The sequence below is a fragment of the Trifolium pratense genome, linkage group LG3 (assembly GCF_020283565.1).
Source record: "Trifolium pratense cultivar HEN17-A07 linkage group LG3, ARS_RC_1.1, whole genome shotgun sequence".
Taxonomy (NCBI): domain Eukaryota; kingdom Viridiplantae; phylum Streptophyta; class Magnoliopsida; order Fabales; family Fabaceae; genus Trifolium; species Trifolium pratense.
In genome coordinates this window covers 15,496,099-15,516,158 of record NC_060061.1, presented here as the reverse complement: position 1 = coordinate 15,516,158, position 20,060 = coordinate 15,496,099, and the positions used below count along the sequence as shown (strand labels likewise).

Here is a 20,060-nt window from a genome sequence, read left to right as displayed (position 1 = left end):
AAAATATAATAGTTTTAAAATTAAAATATTAAAGACCATAAAAAAATTAAAATATTACATATCATAATAAATATTTATTTTTCGCGGTCTAAATCCAAACTAGTTATCTATATAAGAAGCACAACTGGAATATGAAGAAAAACATAACGAAAATCATTTTAAGAATTTTCATTGTATTTTCTTATCATCACTATGGGAGCTAGAAAAAAAAAAATTAACTTGTATATATAACATGCAACTTGAAGAAAAAGGAGACATTTAGAAAGAGAAAAATGGTTAGAAATTAGTTTTTCCTTATTTTCAATCAAGCATGTTTATATTAGTCTTACGCATTTTCTTGTTATAAAATGATAAAAACGTTGTAATTTTTTTAGAATAGTCAATCATTTGTCATATTTCATTTGTCATATTAGTCGGAAAAAGAACAATGTTTGGTGGAATGGGAAAAGTCTTACTTAAAACTTAGAGTATGGTTTTATTACTTGATGGATCCAAAATTTGAAGGTTAACACTCAGCAAAAGGAGCATACAAAGCAATGAAATTAGTTACACTTCGTCTTTGTCGTGACAAAAAATCAAGGCCGCTAATGAGCGAAGTTGTTAAGATGCTCAACGACTTTCATCTTAACAACTTCGCTCATTAGCAGTCTTGATTTTGGTCACGACAAAGACAAAGTGACCAACTTCATTGCTTTGTATGCTCCTTTTGCTAGATTATTAACCTTGAAGTTTTGGATCCATCAATTGATAAAACCGTACTCTAGGTTTTAAGTAAGGTTTTGCCCATTCCACCAAATATTGTTCCTTTTCTGACTAATATGACAACTGAAATATGACAATGATCGATCATTGTAAAATAATTATACCGTATTTATTGTTTTATAACAATAAAATGTGTAAGACTTATATAAAATTGAAAATAAGGAAAAACTATTTTCTTACCATTTTTCTCTTTCTAAACGTCTCCCTTCTCTTCAGATTGTATGTTTATATATACAAGTTCAACCATTTTTTTAGCCCCGTAATGATGATAAGGAAATACAATGAAATTTTTAAAATGATTTTCATTATGTTTTTCTTCATATTCCAAAAGCAAAACAGGTGGTTAAGAAAGCCATGCAAAGCATTTAGGTAGTGACCGATAAAGAACTCAACACAAGAGGATTTAGATCCCTAGCTACTGTGCACGGCTGCAGTGGACTAGGGGTGTGTTCATGAACTGTCCTGAACCATTTATGTAGTGGTTCAATTCAGTAACTGAAATTGAAGGTGTGAAAACACAAGAAGGGGAAGGGGGGGTGAATTATGTTTTAAGGTAAACTTAAAACAAGCAATTTATACTGGTTCCTCTCACAAATAGAGAGTGTAGTCCAGTCCACTTGCACTTTCAAGGAATTTACACTATAATCACACAAGATTACAAATGCTCAAGCACACAACAAGAGACTTTTACAAAATGCTCAAGCACACAAGCAAGAGACTTCTCAATCTTAAAGATAAATAAAGATTGTTGTGATAATACAAAGCACAATGAAACCTTAAAGCTAAAATACAATGAGTTGATATAGACTACAAAGTATTTTTGATGTGAATGAAATTCAAAGATTCAGAGCTTGAGTACTTGTAATATCGAAGTGAGTGTGCAAAGGTTAGAGAACGTATTTGTTGGTTTGATCTCACAATGGAGTGTTGTATATATAGCCAAGTGATACGCTCCATGTGTAGATGACCGTTGTACAAAGACGTTGGAAACTGGCTTGTTTGGACAGAGCAGTGAAAGCAACATGTCATACAAAAGTGGTAATGAGTTTCCCTTACTTTGTTTCTTGAGATATTGTATGTACCAAACAGAGAAACTATCACAGATTGACCTCAAACTCTTCCAAACTTAGAATGGGGTTGATAAGCTGAATTATCCTTTTCAAAAATCTTTATGCCAAAACAGAGAAAGGTCCTTATCAACTCAATATCTGCTGACTAGCTTCTTATGCTTCTTGCTTCTGAAGATCAGATGCTTTTGACTCTTCCTTGCTTCTGATAGCTGCTAGCTTCAGAGGCTTCCTTTCAAAGCTTGTTTCTTTTCTCAAGAACTTAGGGACATCAGAATTAACTTATATAAGATCATGCACACTTAGATTAAATATTAGTTTTTCCAATTGCGCATTTAATACTAGACATGGCAATAGGGTGGGGTGGGGATGGGTTTTGCCCTCCCCAAACCCAAACTCATAAAGTTCGGGTTTCCCCAAACCCATCCCAAATTCGAGCGGGGATAAAAACGATAACCCCAAACCCATACCCAACGAGGATCGGGTTTCCCCATCGGGTTTCGGGTATCTCCATTACGCCTCTTTTCACATGAATTTAGATTATATTTTAGTATTTTTTATTAAAAAATGTTAAATGTCCAAAATTATTTTCTCTCAACAATATTTTTTAAATAAGGAAAAAAAATAGAGAAAATGGTTTGTTTAATATTCAAATTAAAATAAAAAGTAAATATATGAACGTAATTTAAGAGATTGTTTAAGCGTTTCTAATTTAAAATAGGTGAAATCTAATTTTTAGTATAAGCGGGACGGGTTCGGGGTCGGTATCAATGTACCCATTACCCGCCCCAAAACCATCTTTTGAAATCGGGGAAAACACAAACTCGAACCTAAATCCAGTCAACTCGAGTTTTTCCCATCAAAGCGGGTATGATTTGGGTGGGTATCCGCGGGTATGAGTTTTATTGCCATGCCTATTTAATACTTATTGTTATCATTAAAACTTATAAATTTTACTTGGGGCTTTAGAACCAATTTTGTTCCAACAAAAACCACATTTTATAAAAACCAGTTTATTTCTTAAACCAGTTTCAGTTCAGTTTAGAACCGGTTTATATTATAAACCGGTTTAGTTTCAGATAACTGGTTTTAAACCGGTTTCTTTTTTAAAAAATTGGTTTTAAATTAGTTTTTTTTAAAAAAAAAAAATGATTTTAAAACAATTTTCAATGTCTTTTAAAAAACCATTTTTAATACTTTTTTAACCAGGAATTGGATTTTAAACCAGTTTTTTCATGATCTCCATTTTCTTACGATAATAATAATTGTAAATTCCTATAATAAACCGAGTTACGGAAAATATCGCAGAAAATATCACAAAAAATATAGCAGAAAATATCGCAGAAAATGTGAAGGACAAACCGAGTTACGGAATCAGAGCCAGTCGATTGAGCGAGTTAAACGAACGAGAGAATCAAGATTGACGAATAAATCGATTATTTGAATTTGAAGGAAATTGATTTGGGGGCTAGGGTTAGAGTCTTAGAGAAAGAGAAAGAGGTGAAAGCGTGAAACTGTGAATACAATTTTTGACAAACTTAACCGTAAAAAGAAAAATAAAAAAGTGAAAATATATTTTTTTAATAAAAATCAACTCATAAATTTAAACTAATTATAAATTGAATTGTAACTGTTTTTAAAAAGTGGTTTGGTTCAAAACTATATTAAATGGTTCGATTTAAAATATGGTTTAATGCAGTGCGAATTATAATTTGGTCCGGTATTTTTGCACACCCCTACAGTGTGGACATTCTCTAGACCAAGATTCTCCATTTTCAATTATTTAACCTTTGGTATTTTTTTTAATATCATATCTCTCTCAATCATTCACTCTCCCAAAATTATTATTTAATCATCAATCTATTTTTTTAAATGTGTTTAGTAATCAAAGTCATCAACTACAGAAGTAGATGATCACACCGGTTTTGGTCCGGTGTGAATCCAGCCGGTGAGATATATCCAAGAAATTTACACTGGTTATAAAATAGGTGTTAAAAACGACATATTATACCGGTTTTTAATTATAAAAGGTGTGAAATGTGCATTATTTATACTTAATTACAAGAATGTTACACCTATTTTAAATTATAACATGTGTTAATCGTTTGTTGTTTAGATTATTTTTAAAGGTTTTTACACCAAATTTCGTGTATAATGGATGTAAAATGTGTATCATTTACAAAATTTCAAAACTATTAAACTGATTTATCAAAATAACAGGTGTGAAATATTATTTTTATTATTACTATTTAATAAATTCTAGATATTCATTAAACAAATAATTTTTGAAACAAATTAAAAAAGATCAAATTCTTCAAGTAATTCACACAAAAAAATCATACATTAAACATAAACTATATTTTTATGTTTTTTTCATTTTTCTTCGTTTTATCGTATTTTCTTCATTATTTTGGTCCTCTTGTTGCTTTAGCTCTTCAACTACTTGCATTAGACCCTCTTTCGATGGACTCTCTTTTATATTGTAATTTGTCATTGAATATATGCATATTCAAACACATATAAATTAAACAACTTTATAGTAAAAATACTAATTAACTTACATCATTGACAACGAAACAAAAATTGAGACAATCTGAAGAATTAGTGAAGAAGAATCGAATTTTTCTATACCTAGAATTCATCATGTGCTTTTAAAGATTTAATAAATAGTCAGAGTTCCAATTACCGAATGTCTTTCCTGAAACCAAAATAAGTTTAATTACATCATAAATTCAACAACTATTTGAAAGATAATGTTGAACTAAATAAAGAAAGAACTTATGAAAGAAATTACACTAATATTAATAACTGAAAATTTGAGCGAAAACATTGGAGTTAAACAAACCAAGAACATATTGTCTGTGAAAATCTTCAACATCTACGAACCCTTATCAATTGTGAGTTATCTAGTTTGTAAATAAAGTCAAAGTCAAATAAAACTTCACATGAAATTTGCAAATTATAGATACAATTTTCGTTCACTACTTTTATCAAATAGTTTATAAGCACTATAGACACAAGTTTCATTGACTATGTTTTCTCGATCACAAAAAAATCATCGCGGATGAAAAAAATCTCAAACACAACACAAAATCCTTCAATGAAAGAATTTTTTTTTAAAAAAAAACTCAACACAATTGTTTCATTAATTACCTTATTCACTTCATAGATTCTCTTATTGACCAAATCGTTGACCAGAAATAATGCACAAAAGAGAAACCCTAGGGTTCAAAGTAGAAAAACTCTTCCATTAAAAAAAAAAAAACTTCTATTTGTAGATTCAAGGATGAAGAGATTAAAATAGATGCTTACCTTTATATTAGAGCAACAAACAAAGAGATAAGAGGTCATAGATGGATGACAACGAACGGAGAGAGTCGGCGGCGCCAATGAGGGTGAGGTGGAGGGACACAATCGATAGTGGAAGAGAGGGTTGTGTGAGATAAAAAAAGTTGGTAGAGAGAGCACGTGTTTATGAAGTTTAGAGTTTGTTTCTTTTTTTTTTTCTCAAAAAAAAATTAAGAATTTTGTTTTTTATGTTCAAAATACAAGAAATTTGTTTCTAGGAATGATGTGATTATTATTAAATTTCTTTTGTAACAAGTTATTATTAAATAAATCTAGTTTTTTTTGTAAGGTTTATTTTATGGATATTGAATAAATCTAGTTTTTCTCACATTTTGCTATTACACCGATTTTCTTTAAACACAGTGTATAATATTATAACATAACTCTTTTACATCCGTTTTCAATAAAAGATATGTGATATGTTGACTAGTATTTTGCTATTACACCTATTTTCTTTAAATATGGTGTATAATATTATGACATAACTCTTTTACACCCGTTTTTAATAAAAGAAGTATAATATATCAAGTTATATTCTTATTTTTGCACTAGTGCTATACTTATAGTTTGGGAGTGGAGCTATATGACTTGTTGGTCGTTCTAGAATTTAGATTGAGCCTAAATTGTAAGCACCGTTGTTAAAATCGAGTGTTAATTTACGAGTTTACAAGTCTAGGTGTGCAAAATTGGTTAAATCGTGAAAAAAAAACAAGTTTAACTGAGTAAACTCGATGCGAAAACGCTAAAATCGAGTAAACTCGAGTGAGTTTACTTGTTTTTTTTCCAAGTTTACCTTTTCAAACTTTTTCCCCTTTATGACCCCATTTCATTTTTTTCGGCCCATTAGACAAACTTTCCCTACACTTTTTTGGATATAAAAACCACTATGTTATTATTTGGAAGCTGAAATGTGAAAGTTTCACTATATTTTTTTCTCAAATAACTATTCAACTTCTTCACTGTGATTTTTTTTACTTTCATTTTCATTTAAACTTTGAAATTTCAAGCTAGCAATAAAGTTCAATCCTTCAAAGCAAGCTTGATGCAAGTTTATGTATTTTGATGCAAGTTTATGGACATGCTAGCTGCAACATTTATATGGTAATATGGTATATTTTGGCTTTATAATTAAGTTAATATTTTGAAGGCTAAATTGCACTTTTGGCCCCCTAAGTTTCAGAAACTTGCAATTTTAGCCCCTTATGTTTCAAAATAGCACTTATAGCCCCCTAAGTTTCAAAAAGTTGCGATTTTGGCCCCCTATGTCTCAAAATAGCAATTTTGGCCCCCTAAGTTTCAGTAGTTGCGATTTTGGCCACCTATGTTTCAAAATAGCACTTTTGGCCCCTATCTTTACCCCTTTTGCAAAAGGTCAATTTTGATCGAGTCAAAGTTGATGTGGCAAGTCACTTAAGTGACTTAGCTGCCACGTCAACATTTTTTTGTCATCTTATAATTAAAAAAACTAAAAGAATAAAAAAATAAAAGGAAGAAGTCACATGCTTTAAATTTATTCTTTCACTACGTTCAAAAAAAATAAATTATTCTTTCACTAACACACATATATAATCTCAAATCCTAAAGAATTAACCAAATACTTCGTGACGTTTATTCAAAAGGATTTTTCACTATACGTAAAAAAAAAAAAAAAAAAAAACTAATTCCAAATCCAAAAATAGGAAACAATGGAAATTGAAAACTCTTCGTGCTTTTTGTTATGTCTTTTTAATTATGTAATGACTTGATTTGTTATGTCATTTTGATTTAGAAAAGTGTCTTGAACTTCCATTTAGAAAAGTGTCTTGAACTTTCATTTTGCAAAAGGGGTAAACATAGGGGGCCAAAATTGCTATTTTGAAACATAGGAGGCCAAAATAGCAACTTTTTGAAATTTAGGGGGCCAAAAGTGCTATTTTGAAACATATGGGGTCAAAATTGCAACTTCCTGAAACTTAGGGGGCCAAAAGTGCTATTTTGAAATATAGGGGACCAAAATCGCAACTTTCTGAAACTTAAGGGGCCAAAAGTGCAATTTAGCCTATTTTGAAATATTGACATTTTTAAAGTATTATATTAGTATACTAGAACTTTGACCCATGCGGTGCATGGGTCTAATTAGGTGTAATATGTAATAATAAAAAATAAAATACAAAAATTCTAAGAGCATTTTCAATAAGAGTATAGGGAATTTCATGGACTAATTATTCTATATTTGTTTATGTGCTTATTTTATATTTTATATATTTTTTAAATAATTTTTGAACCCCATCGTTTTGTTTACTTATTAAAAAAAAATTGCTGATAACTAAAGGTTCAAAAATTGATGATAATTAAAGGTTAAAAAAAAATTAAAGACGTAATCAAGAACATAAACTTAAGTAGACATCCATAAATAAATAAAAATTGTGATTAATTCCGCCGTTCAAATTTATTGAAAACAGGGTTAACATATTAGGATTCCTAAATTCTTTCATAATTGAAGCACATGTTTTAGCGGTTAAAATGTTTTATTGTAAGTAAGAGATGCAGGTTCGATGACAAATCTGTATATTTTTAATATAAAGCTGCAATAAAAACAAAGAGAAAATGAGGGGAAAATTTTTTGGTTTAGGGTTAACTTATGTTAGCAAGCTTATAATATAAGAGATTATCGGTTTTTAATTGTTTAAATTGTGCAATGAAAATTGATGGTGCTTAATTGTCGTATGAAATCTTTCCTATGAAAGTTGATGGAGCTTAACACTTTGTGGACATAATTTAAATCACAATTGGTCTGCTAGTGCATATTATATCAATTGATCATCGGTTAATATTAAATCTGCAATATTAAAAACAAAATAATGAATGTGATTAGTGACATGACTATGGTTGTGTTTGGTTGTATTGCAAAAAAATTGATTTAGTAGAATTGAGTTTGATAATAACTTTTCAAATTACACGTGATAATAACTTTCCAAATCTTACATGATAATTATTCTCTAAATTTATGATCCGGTAGAAAAAAAATCATTGATCAGGAAAGACATAAAAATATTTCGCGATGAATAATATAGTCAACAATAATTTTGATATGATATACTTTTAAAATTGATGGTGCTTATCAATTATTGCACATAATTTTAATCATAATTGGTATAGTTGCCATAATGGTTGGAAATATTGCCTTGCATTGAAGGGTTATGGGTTCGAATCCTAGTCAAGACAAAATTGTATTATTTTTTAATAAAAATTGCAAGATAAAATGGAGGGAAAACATGGAAAACAAATTAGGGTTTAGAGTTTGCTTGTGTATACAAGCTTATAATATAAAAGATATGTTATACACATAATAATTTTAATATTATTTTAATTTTAGGTAAACTTGTAGGAGTTTACGTGTCAAGTTTACCTAGGCAAAACGAGTTAAGATAAAAACTCGATTTTGACAATCTTGCTTGTAAGGTTAGATTTAACCATCTCTTAACACGCTCCCTCAATACTATTGAGTTTGGTGTGTGGATATATATAAATAGTGGGTGGCCCGATAACAGAAACCTGATAGCAGATGACACAATGAATCTTGAAGAGACTTTGATATAATCTTAGAAGTTGGATTGAGTCTAACTCAACCTTACAAAATCGGTTTGTACGGTGAGAATTGACCATCTCTTAACCGGTCTTTTGTTGGAGAGCTTGAACTAGTCTATGTGGAAAAAACCGATTCCATTTAGACATCAGTGGAAAAAAGAAACAACAGGGTTTGAAATAACTTCACTTTTGAAGTTTTTTTATAGATATAGATGGATGTATATAAAAAGATGATACCTAGAGTAAACTTTTTTTCTTTCCTGACATAAAGAAGCTTGTGGATACATATATATTTGATCTAATTATTCAAAACTTAACAATTTTGTCTATAATAAGAGAAGAAGCAAATTATAATCCCCTTAATGTGTCTGACTCTTCACCACCATAATCGTTTCGATCCATCCTTACATTTTTCATATTGTTGTAAACTTCAAGCATTGTTGGCCTTTGGTCAGGGAAAGGGTGAACACACTCACAAGCAATCTTTAGGAGAGTACAAACTTCATTTTCAAGTCCTTCTCCAGTCACAGATTTATCAATTACATTATAAAAACTCAAAGGGTTACTGCAAAGATTATAAGTGTCATATGAACGTGATAATTCATTATATGTTTTTCCTGTAATCAATTCTAAAAGCACACTTCCAAAGTCATAAACATCCTTCTTCCCATCATTCACTTTAAATATCACCCCTAGATGATCTTCAATGTTGGGATTCATAAATTTGGCCTCTCCAAAATTGGATATTTTGGGTTCAAAATTATCATCTAGCAATATGCATTGTGAACATATATTAAAATGCACAATGCCAAAATCACATGTATGATGTAGCCATGCTAAGCCTCTTGCTATTCCAAGTGCAATTTTGATCCTATCATGCCATTTCAATCTTATGACTTCACTTTCCAAAGGATGTAACCATTTGGAAAGCCTTCCATTTGACATGTATGCATATGCCAAAAGCCTTTCCTTCTCTTCAATGCAAAACCCAAGCAGGGGAACTATATTTTTGTGTCTGTACTTGCACAAAATCGCTGTTTCCAAAAGGAATTGACGTTTAAATGACCGAGAGTCAAATAGTCTCTTAACAGCTAGTAACTGACCATTAGGCAGAAATCCTTGGTACATCATTCCCATCTTTCCTACCCCAATGGCATTGTCCATGGCGAAACAATCAGTTGCGTCGCGCAGTTCTTCCAACCATATTGTTGAAGTCAGTCTCTCCATTAGCATAGAGATCTGTGGATGCAATCAAAACATAATTATCAAATCAAATAATCAGTCATTGTTATGGCCAGTGTTGTCAAATAGCGGCTATAGCGCTACAATGTAGTGGAATTTGAACAAACCACTGTTGTTCCGGGATACGCTGTTTAGTACAAAGTATTGTCAAATATCTGCTATTGCTGCACTATAGCATTGTAACGTAGCAAAATTTAAACAAACCACTCTTTTCCGCAATCCACAATTGACAATACTGATTATGTTATAACTATTGTTTAAAAAGATAGACAAAAAGAGTACCTCTTTGCTTCCTTTCTCCACCAGCTGCGGATGTAGCAATTCGTGCATATGATTAGCTATGCTTTGTGTCCCCTTGCTTGTGATGGAGGAAATATATTTTCCTAGCTCTTTAACCTTGTTTAGGTGGCTGTTTCTGTACTTCTTCTTCTTCAATTGCACATGAGGTACAGAACTGGAGTAGGAGATGTAATAAGTAACCACAATATAACAAGTCAATGATAATGCAAAACCAACAATGAGGCCACCCTTTAATGCTTGATGGAACTTGTCACCGGAGCATGGTGCCAAAGACACTCCTCCACAAAGTTTATAATTATTAGCATAATTAGAAACTACTCCTCTTTGGAACATCGGCACTGGCCCTGACAAATCATTGTCAGAAAAATCAAACACTTTAAGCCTATTAAGCAGGGAAAATTCTTGGGGGATATGACCGCTTAACATGTTGCGGTCAAGCTTAAGAGAATTCAGGTAAGTGCAGTTTGCAAAATCTATCGGAATTTCACCAGTGAATTTGTTACCAGAGATATCCATGGCAGTAACATATTTGAGTATGGTTGACATATCAGATGGGATGGGTCCTGAGAGCTCGTTGAGAGAAAGGTCTACGCCCGTAATTGAAGAGCAGTATTGAAGACCACGCGGAAACTGGCCCTTCAATCCCATGTTAGATAGTTTGAGATTTAGTACTCTATTTTCATCAGGATGCCAGCATTCAACACCAGTAAACCAACATATGAAACCTTCGGTTTTGTTGTTGAAGTTCCAATTTTGAAAGTAATTGTTTGGGTCTTCCAAGGAATTCTTAATGGATTTTAAACACAAGATATCAGTATCGGTACTCTGACCAGCCATTAACATACTGAGGAACAAGAATATTTGGAATAGAAAATCCCTTTTTATTTGAAAAGCCATTTTAATGCAGATACAAAAACTGAGACTGCAGGGATATGGAGAAGAAAAGTGAGTTAAGAACAGAAATCAGAAAATTAAGTCGAAGAATTGGGCGTAAAATCAAGAAATCCAAACATCAAAGTGTTTAATGATCTTTATTCTATACTGTTACTTACCAAGATCAATGTCATGTGAGAAAATAAAATTGTACACTGATAATAATCACACTAAAGACACTATTAAATCAAAACATGGCAGAAATAAAGAACCTTAAATGAGAAACTGTACCTGTAAGCTTCACCTTAGCTCAACATGAATGGAACTTTGAGCTGCTACCTACAAACTACAAGCCAAACTAACAACATCTAACAAGTTAAACTCTAACTTTGGTTTCTATAATATATATTGAGATTTTAAATTATTTTGTTTGCAAAGAAGTCTTTAAAAGCGCTAACTGACTAAGTCAATCTCAAGGAAAACACTATCATAATTTGACTTTGAGGGCATTGGTTAGAATTTTCAAAGAAAGATAGGATAAAACAGACAATAGTACTAATAGATTAGAGTTTTCAAATGTTTGCATAATTCAAAGACAAAGACATTGTTTAGTTTGCTTGTGGAACGAGTTAGAAAAACATTAGTATTATCTTAAATTTTTTTGTGTGAGCCGAATATTCTCCGCACGCAACCTTAGAAACCAATCCCTCGAGTCTTATGGACCTAAATGAGTATTTCCAAAGAATTTTTAACCAAACCAAGGATCAAATCCAGAACTTCAATTAAGTTAGAAGAGATTTGCGTTTATCTTAATTTCTATCTTAACATTCTTGACACATTCAGCGGAAAAGTGAAGTGAATCCTGAACACTGAACAGCCAGTTTGATCTACAATCCCTCAGCTGGACTATTCTCATCCGTTGGATTAATCCAATGATCGAGATATTTATTGAACACAAAAAATAAATAAAATATTATTTGTCTCTTTTTCTAATACCTTTTTCGACACCGTTAAACGCGCCAATGATTCGCGTGTTCGTTGTTCATCTCTGCGTTGCGCAGAGCCAGAATTTGAGAAAATGACGAACTGAACGGAGCAGAGGTAGAGGATGATGAACCACACATTGTCATTGACGAACCTAACAGAGGCAAAGAGGATGATGAACTGCACAATCGCAATTGAGGCAGGAGAAACATCGGGAGTCAAAGTGAGGAGAGGAGAGGAGAGGAAGAGGAAGCAGAGTACGCAAACAGAGTCTGAGAATTAGGGTTTTAGGGTTGCGTGTAATTTCTTAACTGAAAGTTATGGCATTTTGACTGAGCAACTTGAGGAGGGAGCAGTTTGACTGAAAATTCGGAGCATTTTGGTGTTTCTTAAATTTAAGGTCCCCATTTTGGCCGCGGCTCTATGTCAGTGATAGGCATTTACAATGACATGACTCACTTTGCAACGGTGAGTTTGATGGCTCCAATTTTTTCTTTTGGATTTTATATTGTAGTAGTTGATTATGCTGCAAAATTTGTGTTTCGAGTTGTTGATTTTGATGATAACTATTTATTATTATTCACTCATTTTCATATGAAGAATGTAAAAGTAATAGGATGAGATAATCTATGAACCACGGACACATAATTCAATGTAATTATAATTTATAAGTGTCGGTGTCGTGTCAGATGTCAGACAAATACATTGGTGTGGAAAATTTAGAAAGCAAAGTAACTAACATAGCCAAAGCTTGATTTACTACTTGTCAGAAAACATTTGGGAAGCAGCATCTTAAACTATTGGAGGAACAACGGTACTGCTTTTGCCTGTAAGTTCATTTTTTGGAATATGTATCATGATTTTTAAATGAATTTTTTTTTTGTCAAGTAGCCTAGTGGCTAGAAAATTCACCTTCAAGGTGAATAAGTGGAGTGTCTCGGGTTCGAACCCAGGCTCCTGCTGCACATATAGTGCGATGTCCCTACCAACTGAGCTAAACTCACGGGGACAATGAAATTGTTATTATAGCTTGAAATGAAATACATAATTAGCAGACATTGGTTATATACTTATAATGTTGATTCTTTAGGCGCATTTTGCAGAATTGAGTAACTTTGACATTCAATAATATATTAAACAAGCTATAGGTAAATATTTTGGTATGGTCTTCGGAGTAGGTAAAGACTTCAAAGAAAAGAGGAGAATCGATAACATATCCCTACGACTGGCACACCATAGTCCATACAACAGCTGTAGAGGATTTGGGTTTAAAGAGGAGGAGAAAAAATGTGAAAGAGAGGGAAAAGTAAGAGAGGAAGAGTAAAAGTATGAGGGATATGTAGAGAAAGAAGAGGGATGAGGAGAATTCAGGTTCACTCTTTAATATATGGGGGAAAGATATATTATAAATATATTTGACCAACAACACAGCGCTGCAACTTTTCTTTTATAATCAGGAGAGCAGTACAACTTTATATTACAATGATACTTAGAGTAACATTAATTTTTCCGGCATAACAAAACCTACAGATGCGTAAGCCTGATCTAATTATTTAAAACTCAACAATTTCGTCTATAGTAATAGAGGAAGCATATTCTACTCCCCTTAATGTGTCAGAATCATTAACAGAGTCATTTTGCCCCTTCCTTACATTGCTCATATTGTTGTAAACTTCAAGCATTGTTGGCCTTTGGTCTGGTAAAGGCTTAACACACTCGCAAGCAATCTTTAGGAGAGTACAAACTTCATTTTCAAGCCCTTCCCCTGTCACAGATTTATCAATTACATTATAGAAACTCAAAGGGTTGGCACATAAATCAGAAGTGTCATACGATCGCGACAATTCATTATATGTTTTCCCCGTCATCAATTCAAAAAGCACACTACCAAAGTCATAGACATCCTTCTTCCCGTCATTCACTTTAAACATCGTGCCTAGATGATCTTCAATGTTGGGATTCATAAATTTGGCCTCTCCAAAATTGGATATTTTGGGTTCAAAATTTTCATCTAGCAATACGCATTCTGAACATATGTTAAAATGCACTATGCCCAAATCACATGTATGATGTAGCCATGATAATCCTCTTGCTATTCCAAGTGCAATGTTGATCCTATCATGCCATTTCAATCTTATGACTTCACTTTCCAAAGGATGCAACCATTTGGAAAGCCTCCCATTTGACATGTATGGGTATGCCAAAAGCCTTTCCTTTCCTTCAATGAAGAACCCGAGCAGGGGAACTATATTGTTGTGGATGTACCTACCCATAATCATTGTTTCTAAAAGGAACTGCCTTTTAAACAACTCAGAGTCAAATAGTCTCTTAACAGCTAGTAACTGACCATTAGATAGAGTCGCTTGGTACATCATTCCCATCTTTCCCACGCCGATGGCATTGTCCATAGCGAAACAGTCAGTTGCATCACGCAGTTCTTCTAACCATATTGTTGATATCAGTCTTTCCAATAGTACAGAGATCTGTGGATGATGGTGTAATTATTTTTTACATTGAAAGGATATACCAATTAAACTGTACAGAATAATTGAATATTTGGTGTGCTTAAAAAGAAATAATGAAGAGATTGAGTACCTCTTTTCTTTCGTTGTGTACCATCTGTGAATTTAACAGTTCATGCATCTGATTAACTACCATCCGTGTCCTCCTGCTTGCGATGGAGCAAACATATTTGCCCAATTCTTTAGCTTTGTTTAGGGGAATGTTTTTTCTCTTTTTCAATTGATGCACCCAATGTGCACATTTGGAGTAGAACATACAAGTGACCATAACAGAAAAAATGAATGAAAAAACATAACCAATAATAAGACCACCTTTGAATGATTGATGGAAATCGTCTTGCTTGTCGCGTGTCGAGGAGCAAGGTCTCAAAGACCCTCCACAAAGTCCTCTATTGTTAGCATAGTTAACTTTTACAACGCTGTCGAAATTTGGCACTTCCCCATACAATTGATTGTCAGCAAAATCAATAGTTTTTAGCCTGATAAGCGAGGCAAACTCTTTTGGAATTTCACCTGTTAGCATATTGTCGTCAAGTTTAAGAGTATTCAGGTATGTGCAATTTGCTAAAGCTGTTGGAATTTCACCGGTGAATCTGTTAGCAGAGAGATCAATGGTGGTAACAAATCTGAGTATTTCTGATATATCAGATGGAATGGGTCCTGAAAGGTCGTTGACTGAAAGGTCTAATCCTGTCAACGAAGTGCAATTCACAATTCCCCGCGGAAACTGGCCCTTCAATCCCATGTTCGATAGTTTGAGATTTAGTACTCTATTCTCATCAGGATGCCAACATTCAACACCATCGAAATCACATATGAAACCTTCGGTATTGTTGTTGAGGTTCCAGCTCGAGGTTAAGTAATTATTTGGGTCTTCCAAGGAATTCTTAATAGATTTTAAACACAAGATATCAGTCTCAGTTCCATGACTTATCTTTAAGATACTGAGCAAAGAGCACAAAAAGAAGGTATGCAAGAGAATATTCCTTTTTATTTGGACAGCCATTCCGTGCAGATACAAAAACTGAGAGTGTACAAATATGTTGGAGAAGAAAAGTGAGTTTGCAGAAAATGGAAAAATAAAACAAATTAAGGCTAAATGATATCAAAATTAAATAAAATTTTATATAATACATCTTCCATGACATAATTATATTAAAATTAAAATAAAATAAAAAGTATTTTCGAAAGAGAACGGCTATAGTTTCTTTCCTAAGTTGGCTATTAGAACTAATTAGTAATTCGAAGGACTTGAGTACAAGCTGTACTAAATGTATTCCATGCAGTCAGGGAAGGATGTAATCACACAATCACTATGTTGCAGGTTTTACGATTTAAATTGGATGGTATAAATTTAAAGCTCAATAGATGATTATTTGTTGGAATCACTATAACAACACCGTTAAAAAATATTGTAAGCTAGTCTCCGTGAGTTTAACTCAGTTGGTATAAACAATGCATTATATATGCATGGATCGGAGTTGGAACTCCGGACATCTCACTTATCCACCTTAAGGGTGGAATTTCTAGCCACTATGTTACTTGACAAAAAAAAAATAGTGTAAGCTAAATCAAATTATTATTCATTAGAATCTCACCAGAGAAGTCGTTACTAGAAAGATCATGTGGCCAGTAATATGCATCCTGGAAGGCCCTTTTGATGTAATGAAGATATATATTCCCACAAATTGCCACTAGTTCTTACATTCACTTCTTTGCAAAATGCTAGAGTTTGCTTAAATGAATTATGAAGTGAACATTTATATACATAGGTATGAAGATTCTTCTTTCTTATATTCAATTATTTTCTAAACCCTTTTGTGGTTTCCAGGTTCAGTAACATCATTGACTTTGTCATTGACTTCAGTAGTTTCGTGGAATCGGGTCTCCTCATTATACCACATTAGTCATCACATTATACCACTAATTTCCTACTCACAATTATAAGTTTATAACTATCACAATCATATTGCATCCCTCATTTACAAACAGTCTCTAAACTTAAATTAAATACAGTATCTCAATCAAAACTAACACTCTGTAACAAAATTAGAGCAAAAGCTTTAAGTCTCAAAATTTTGATAAAAAAAAAAAATCTAAAAAATTATTTTAGTTATAAATATTGTTTTGGTACACCTAAAAGTCTCACATTGCTTGGAAATCGAGTCTAAGAATAGTTATATACAACACTCGCACTCTTCAATCCACTGAGACGCCATTTACAAAGGAAAAAACCGTGATGGCTCTCACATAGCCTAAAGCGGACAATACCTCATAATGAGTAGTAGATAATAAACGAAAATTCAATTAAAAAATATAATATCGTGCACTTCATAAGACTTAAAGATCCATCTTAGACCCAAAAAAATTGAAGAGCTAATTTAGTGCAATTAAATAGCATAACGTATTTTGGTGGAATAAACTAAATTCATGTAAACATTGTTTAAGAGATATATGCTTGAGCAGCAAAAGAAAAAAAAATCAACTGGAGTTTGAAATGCATCTACTTTAGATATATATGATAGAGTAACATTATGTTTCCAACATAACAAAACCTATGGATGCATTATGATATCCTTAGCTAAGGACGATTTGTTCAAAAGAACTCGAGTTTAAATCCTAACTAGAAAAATCATTTGTCAGACTTTACATGACTCTGAACAAACTTTCCCTTGAGAACTTGGTGTTAAGACCAACAAAAAAAAAACTTATCTAATTATTTATAACTCGATAATTTCGTTTGTAGAATTAGACGAAACAATTTCCGATGATCCCCTTAATGCGTCAAAATCATCACTATAGCCATGTCGCCCCTTCTTTACATTGCTTATATTGTTGTAAACTTCTAGCATTGTTGGTCTTTGATCTGGTAAAGGCTTAACACACTCACAAGCAATCTTTAGAAGAGCACAAACTTCATTTTCAAATCCTTCCCCAGTTAGAGATTTATCAATGGCATTATAGAAATTTGAAGGGTCACCACATATATTAGTTCTGGTGCATGAACGAGTCAGCTCATTGTATGTTTCCCCTGTAATCAGTTCAAAAAGCACACTTCCAAAGTCATACACATCTTTCTTCGTCTTCCCATCATTCACTTTAAACATTATGCCTAGATCATCCTCAATGTTAGGATTCATAAATTTGGCCTCGCCAAAATTAGATATTTTGGGTTCAAAATTCTCATCAAGCAATATAGATTGTGAGCATATATTAAAATGCACTGTATGCAAATCATGGAGCCATGATAACCCTCTTGCTATTCCAAGTGCAATGTTGGCTCTTTGAGGCCATTTCAATCTCACAACTTCACTTTTCAAAGGATGTAACCATTTGGAAAGCCTTCCATTTGACATGTACGGATATGCCAAAAGCCTATCATTTCCTTCAATGCAGAACCCAAATAAGGGTACTATATTTTTGTGTCTGTACTTGCACAAAATTGTTGCTTCTAAAAGGAATTGCCTTTTAAATAATTGAGAGTTTAATAGTCTCTTAACAGCTAGTAATTGACCATTAGGTAGGTTTCCTTGATACATCATTCCCATCTTTCCCACCCCAATGGCATTGTCTATAGCAAAACTGTCAGTTGCAGCAGAAAGTTCTTCTAACCATATTGTTGAGGTCAGTCTTTCCAATAAAGCTGAGATCTGTGGATCGTAATGACAGTAAGAACTTATCTATTTTTAATGACATTTGAACTTTTTTTGAATAGTTTATTTAAAAAGAAAGAATTAATGGGAGAGTACCTCTTTGCGTTCTTTGCGTATCTGTCGGAAATTTATCAATTTGTGCATCTGACTAACTACCATTTGTTTCCTCCTGCTGGTGATGAAACAAATATATCTAACCAATTCTTTAGCTTTGTTTAGATGATTGTTTTTCTTCTCCTTCTTCGACTGATGCACAGCATAACAGTACAAAGAGAGTGAAAAAACATAACCAACAATAAGACTAACTTTGAAAGATTGAAAGAAATCGTTTGGCTTGTCTTCCAATGTATTCTTAATATTATCAGTTTCAGAACTCTGACTTGTCATTAACATACTGAGGCACAAGAAGATTTGGAGTAGAATATCCCTTTTTATTTGAAAAGCCATTCTGGTAGTGCATATACAAAATCGGAGACTGCATGTATATGGAGAAGAAATGGTGAGTTAAGAAGGAAAATTAAGGCAAAGAGTGATGCTCTTAGAACAATAATCTGATTCAAAACTAAAATGTTACAAGGCTTGATCACGAAGTTCGGCTAATTATGACTACATCTTTGATGAAGTAAAGTGATATATTGTAGTGCTTTTTGAAACAGAATACTGTAGTGTTTATTTGTCAATTAATTAATCAAGCCATTTACCGAGTAGTATTTCAATACTACGGTCCAATTTACAACATTGTGAATTATAGTGTAGAGGAAAAGTCCGCGACCCAACAAATGTTTGGGCCAAGCCTAAAGGGCCGCCGCTCGAGCAACTTGTCCACTTATCAGTAACTATGATTCATATTCAACATGAAAATTAGCAAGTGAAGTCTAGATTACTTTTGAAAAATTATTTATGTATAATTTAGCCACGTAAGTAAATTTACAATATTATTTATTTTGTGAGTATCATTTATAAATTTTGAAGACACTGGATTTGGCAAATATATTTGCTAAAGAATGTTGATAGAAAGCAAAAACTTGAATGAGAAATTAAACAGTCTAGTATAAGCTTACTTGAGCTCAGTATGCATGCGATTCTCACTTCTTAGTGTCTCACCAGTGATTAAGCTACATAGGCTACGTTTGGTGATCTATGCTTTTTATATAGCATTTCATAGGACGTCCACCACATAACATTTATTTATTTGGAATTTCAATTATTTCGTTTGCTAAAAATAAAGTCTTTTAAATGTTGACTTGCCAAGTTAATCTCATGGAAAAGTTGTTTATTTCGTTTTTTTTTTTGACTAGGTTGTTTAGTTTGCTTGTAGAACGGGTTCTGAAAAATATTAACACAATTTGTTTTATGAGGAGTAATATTAATTAGAAATTAGAAATTAGAAATTAGAAATACTCTTATTTTAAGACTCTCTTTAATAGTACTTATTTTATCATCGATTAAAATTAATGTTAGTCTCTCACTTTAAAAATAGGTTCTATGAGATTCACATGTTTTTTCACATAAGTAGAGAGTGAATATTAGAGGTTTTATCGAAAAAAGAGTGTTATTAGCTCGTTTTTTCTTTGGAAAAAATTATCATACTTTTCTTGACATTGACACTTTTGAGGGAAATTTTAGAGTTTCTTTCACGCATATCTTAGATTTGATTGAAGCAAAATGTTAAAGATGGGTAAAGTGCGATGCATGTTGGTGAGTGGAAAATGCAAAAATACGGAGACGCGTATATGGAAGAG

At 32.6% G+C, this 20,060-nt stretch overlaps 3 protein-coding genes across 4 annotated transcripts; all 3 read right to left on the bottom strand.

Moving 5' to 3' along the window:
• Positions 1-8,982: 8,982 nt before the first annotated feature.
• On the bottom strand, positions 8,983-12,016 carry LOC123918111 (probably inactive leucine-rich repeat receptor-like protein kinase At5g48380). Its single transcript, XM_045970069.1, has 3 exons — positions 11,451-12,016; positions 10,269-11,208; positions 8,983-9,983 (listed from the first exon to the last, which is right to left on the bottom strand). The coding sequence occupies exons 2-3, from the start codon at positions 11,181-11,183 to the stop codon at positions 9,093-9,095; spliced, it is 1,806 nt and encodes a 601-aa protein (XP_045826025.1). The 5' UTR covers positions 11,184-11,208; positions 11,451-12,016; the 3' UTR covers positions 8,983-9,092.
• Positions 12,017-13,573: 1,557 nt separating this feature from the next.
• Positions 13,574-16,403, bottom strand: LOC123918110 (probably inactive leucine-rich repeat receptor-like protein kinase At5g48380). 2 transcript variants are annotated; one of them, XM_045970067.1, is made up of 3 exons: positions 16,264-16,403; positions 14,739-15,689; positions 13,574-14,626 (listed from the first exon to the last, which is right to left on the bottom strand). In XM_045970067.1, the coding sequence occupies exons 1-3, from the start codon at positions 16,306-16,308 to the stop codon at positions 13,697-13,699; spliced, it is 1,926 nt and encodes a 641-aa protein (XP_045826023.1). In that variant the 5' UTR covers positions 16,309-16,403; the 3' UTR covers positions 13,574-13,696. The 2 variants fall into 2 exon arrangements, with proteins under 2 accessions (XP_045826023.1, XP_045826024.1); XM_045970068.1 differs by having other exon boundaries at positions 14,739-15,551; positions 16,264-16,338.
• Positions 16,404-17,187: 784 nt separating this feature from the next.
• Positions 17,188-19,524, bottom strand: LOC123918107 (probably inactive leucine-rich repeat receptor-like protein kinase At5g48380). The gene is made up of 3 exons (XM_045970062.1): positions 19,380-19,524; positions 18,415-18,793; positions 17,188-18,315 (listed from the first exon to the last, which is right to left on the bottom strand). Exons 1-3 carry the CDS (start codon positions 19,394-19,396, stop codon positions 17,386-17,388), a joined length of 1,326 nt encoding a protein of 441 aa, XP_045826018.1. The 5' UTR covers positions 19,397-19,524; the 3' UTR covers positions 17,188-17,385.
• Between the last annotated feature and the right edge of the window lie 536 nt (positions 19,525-20,060).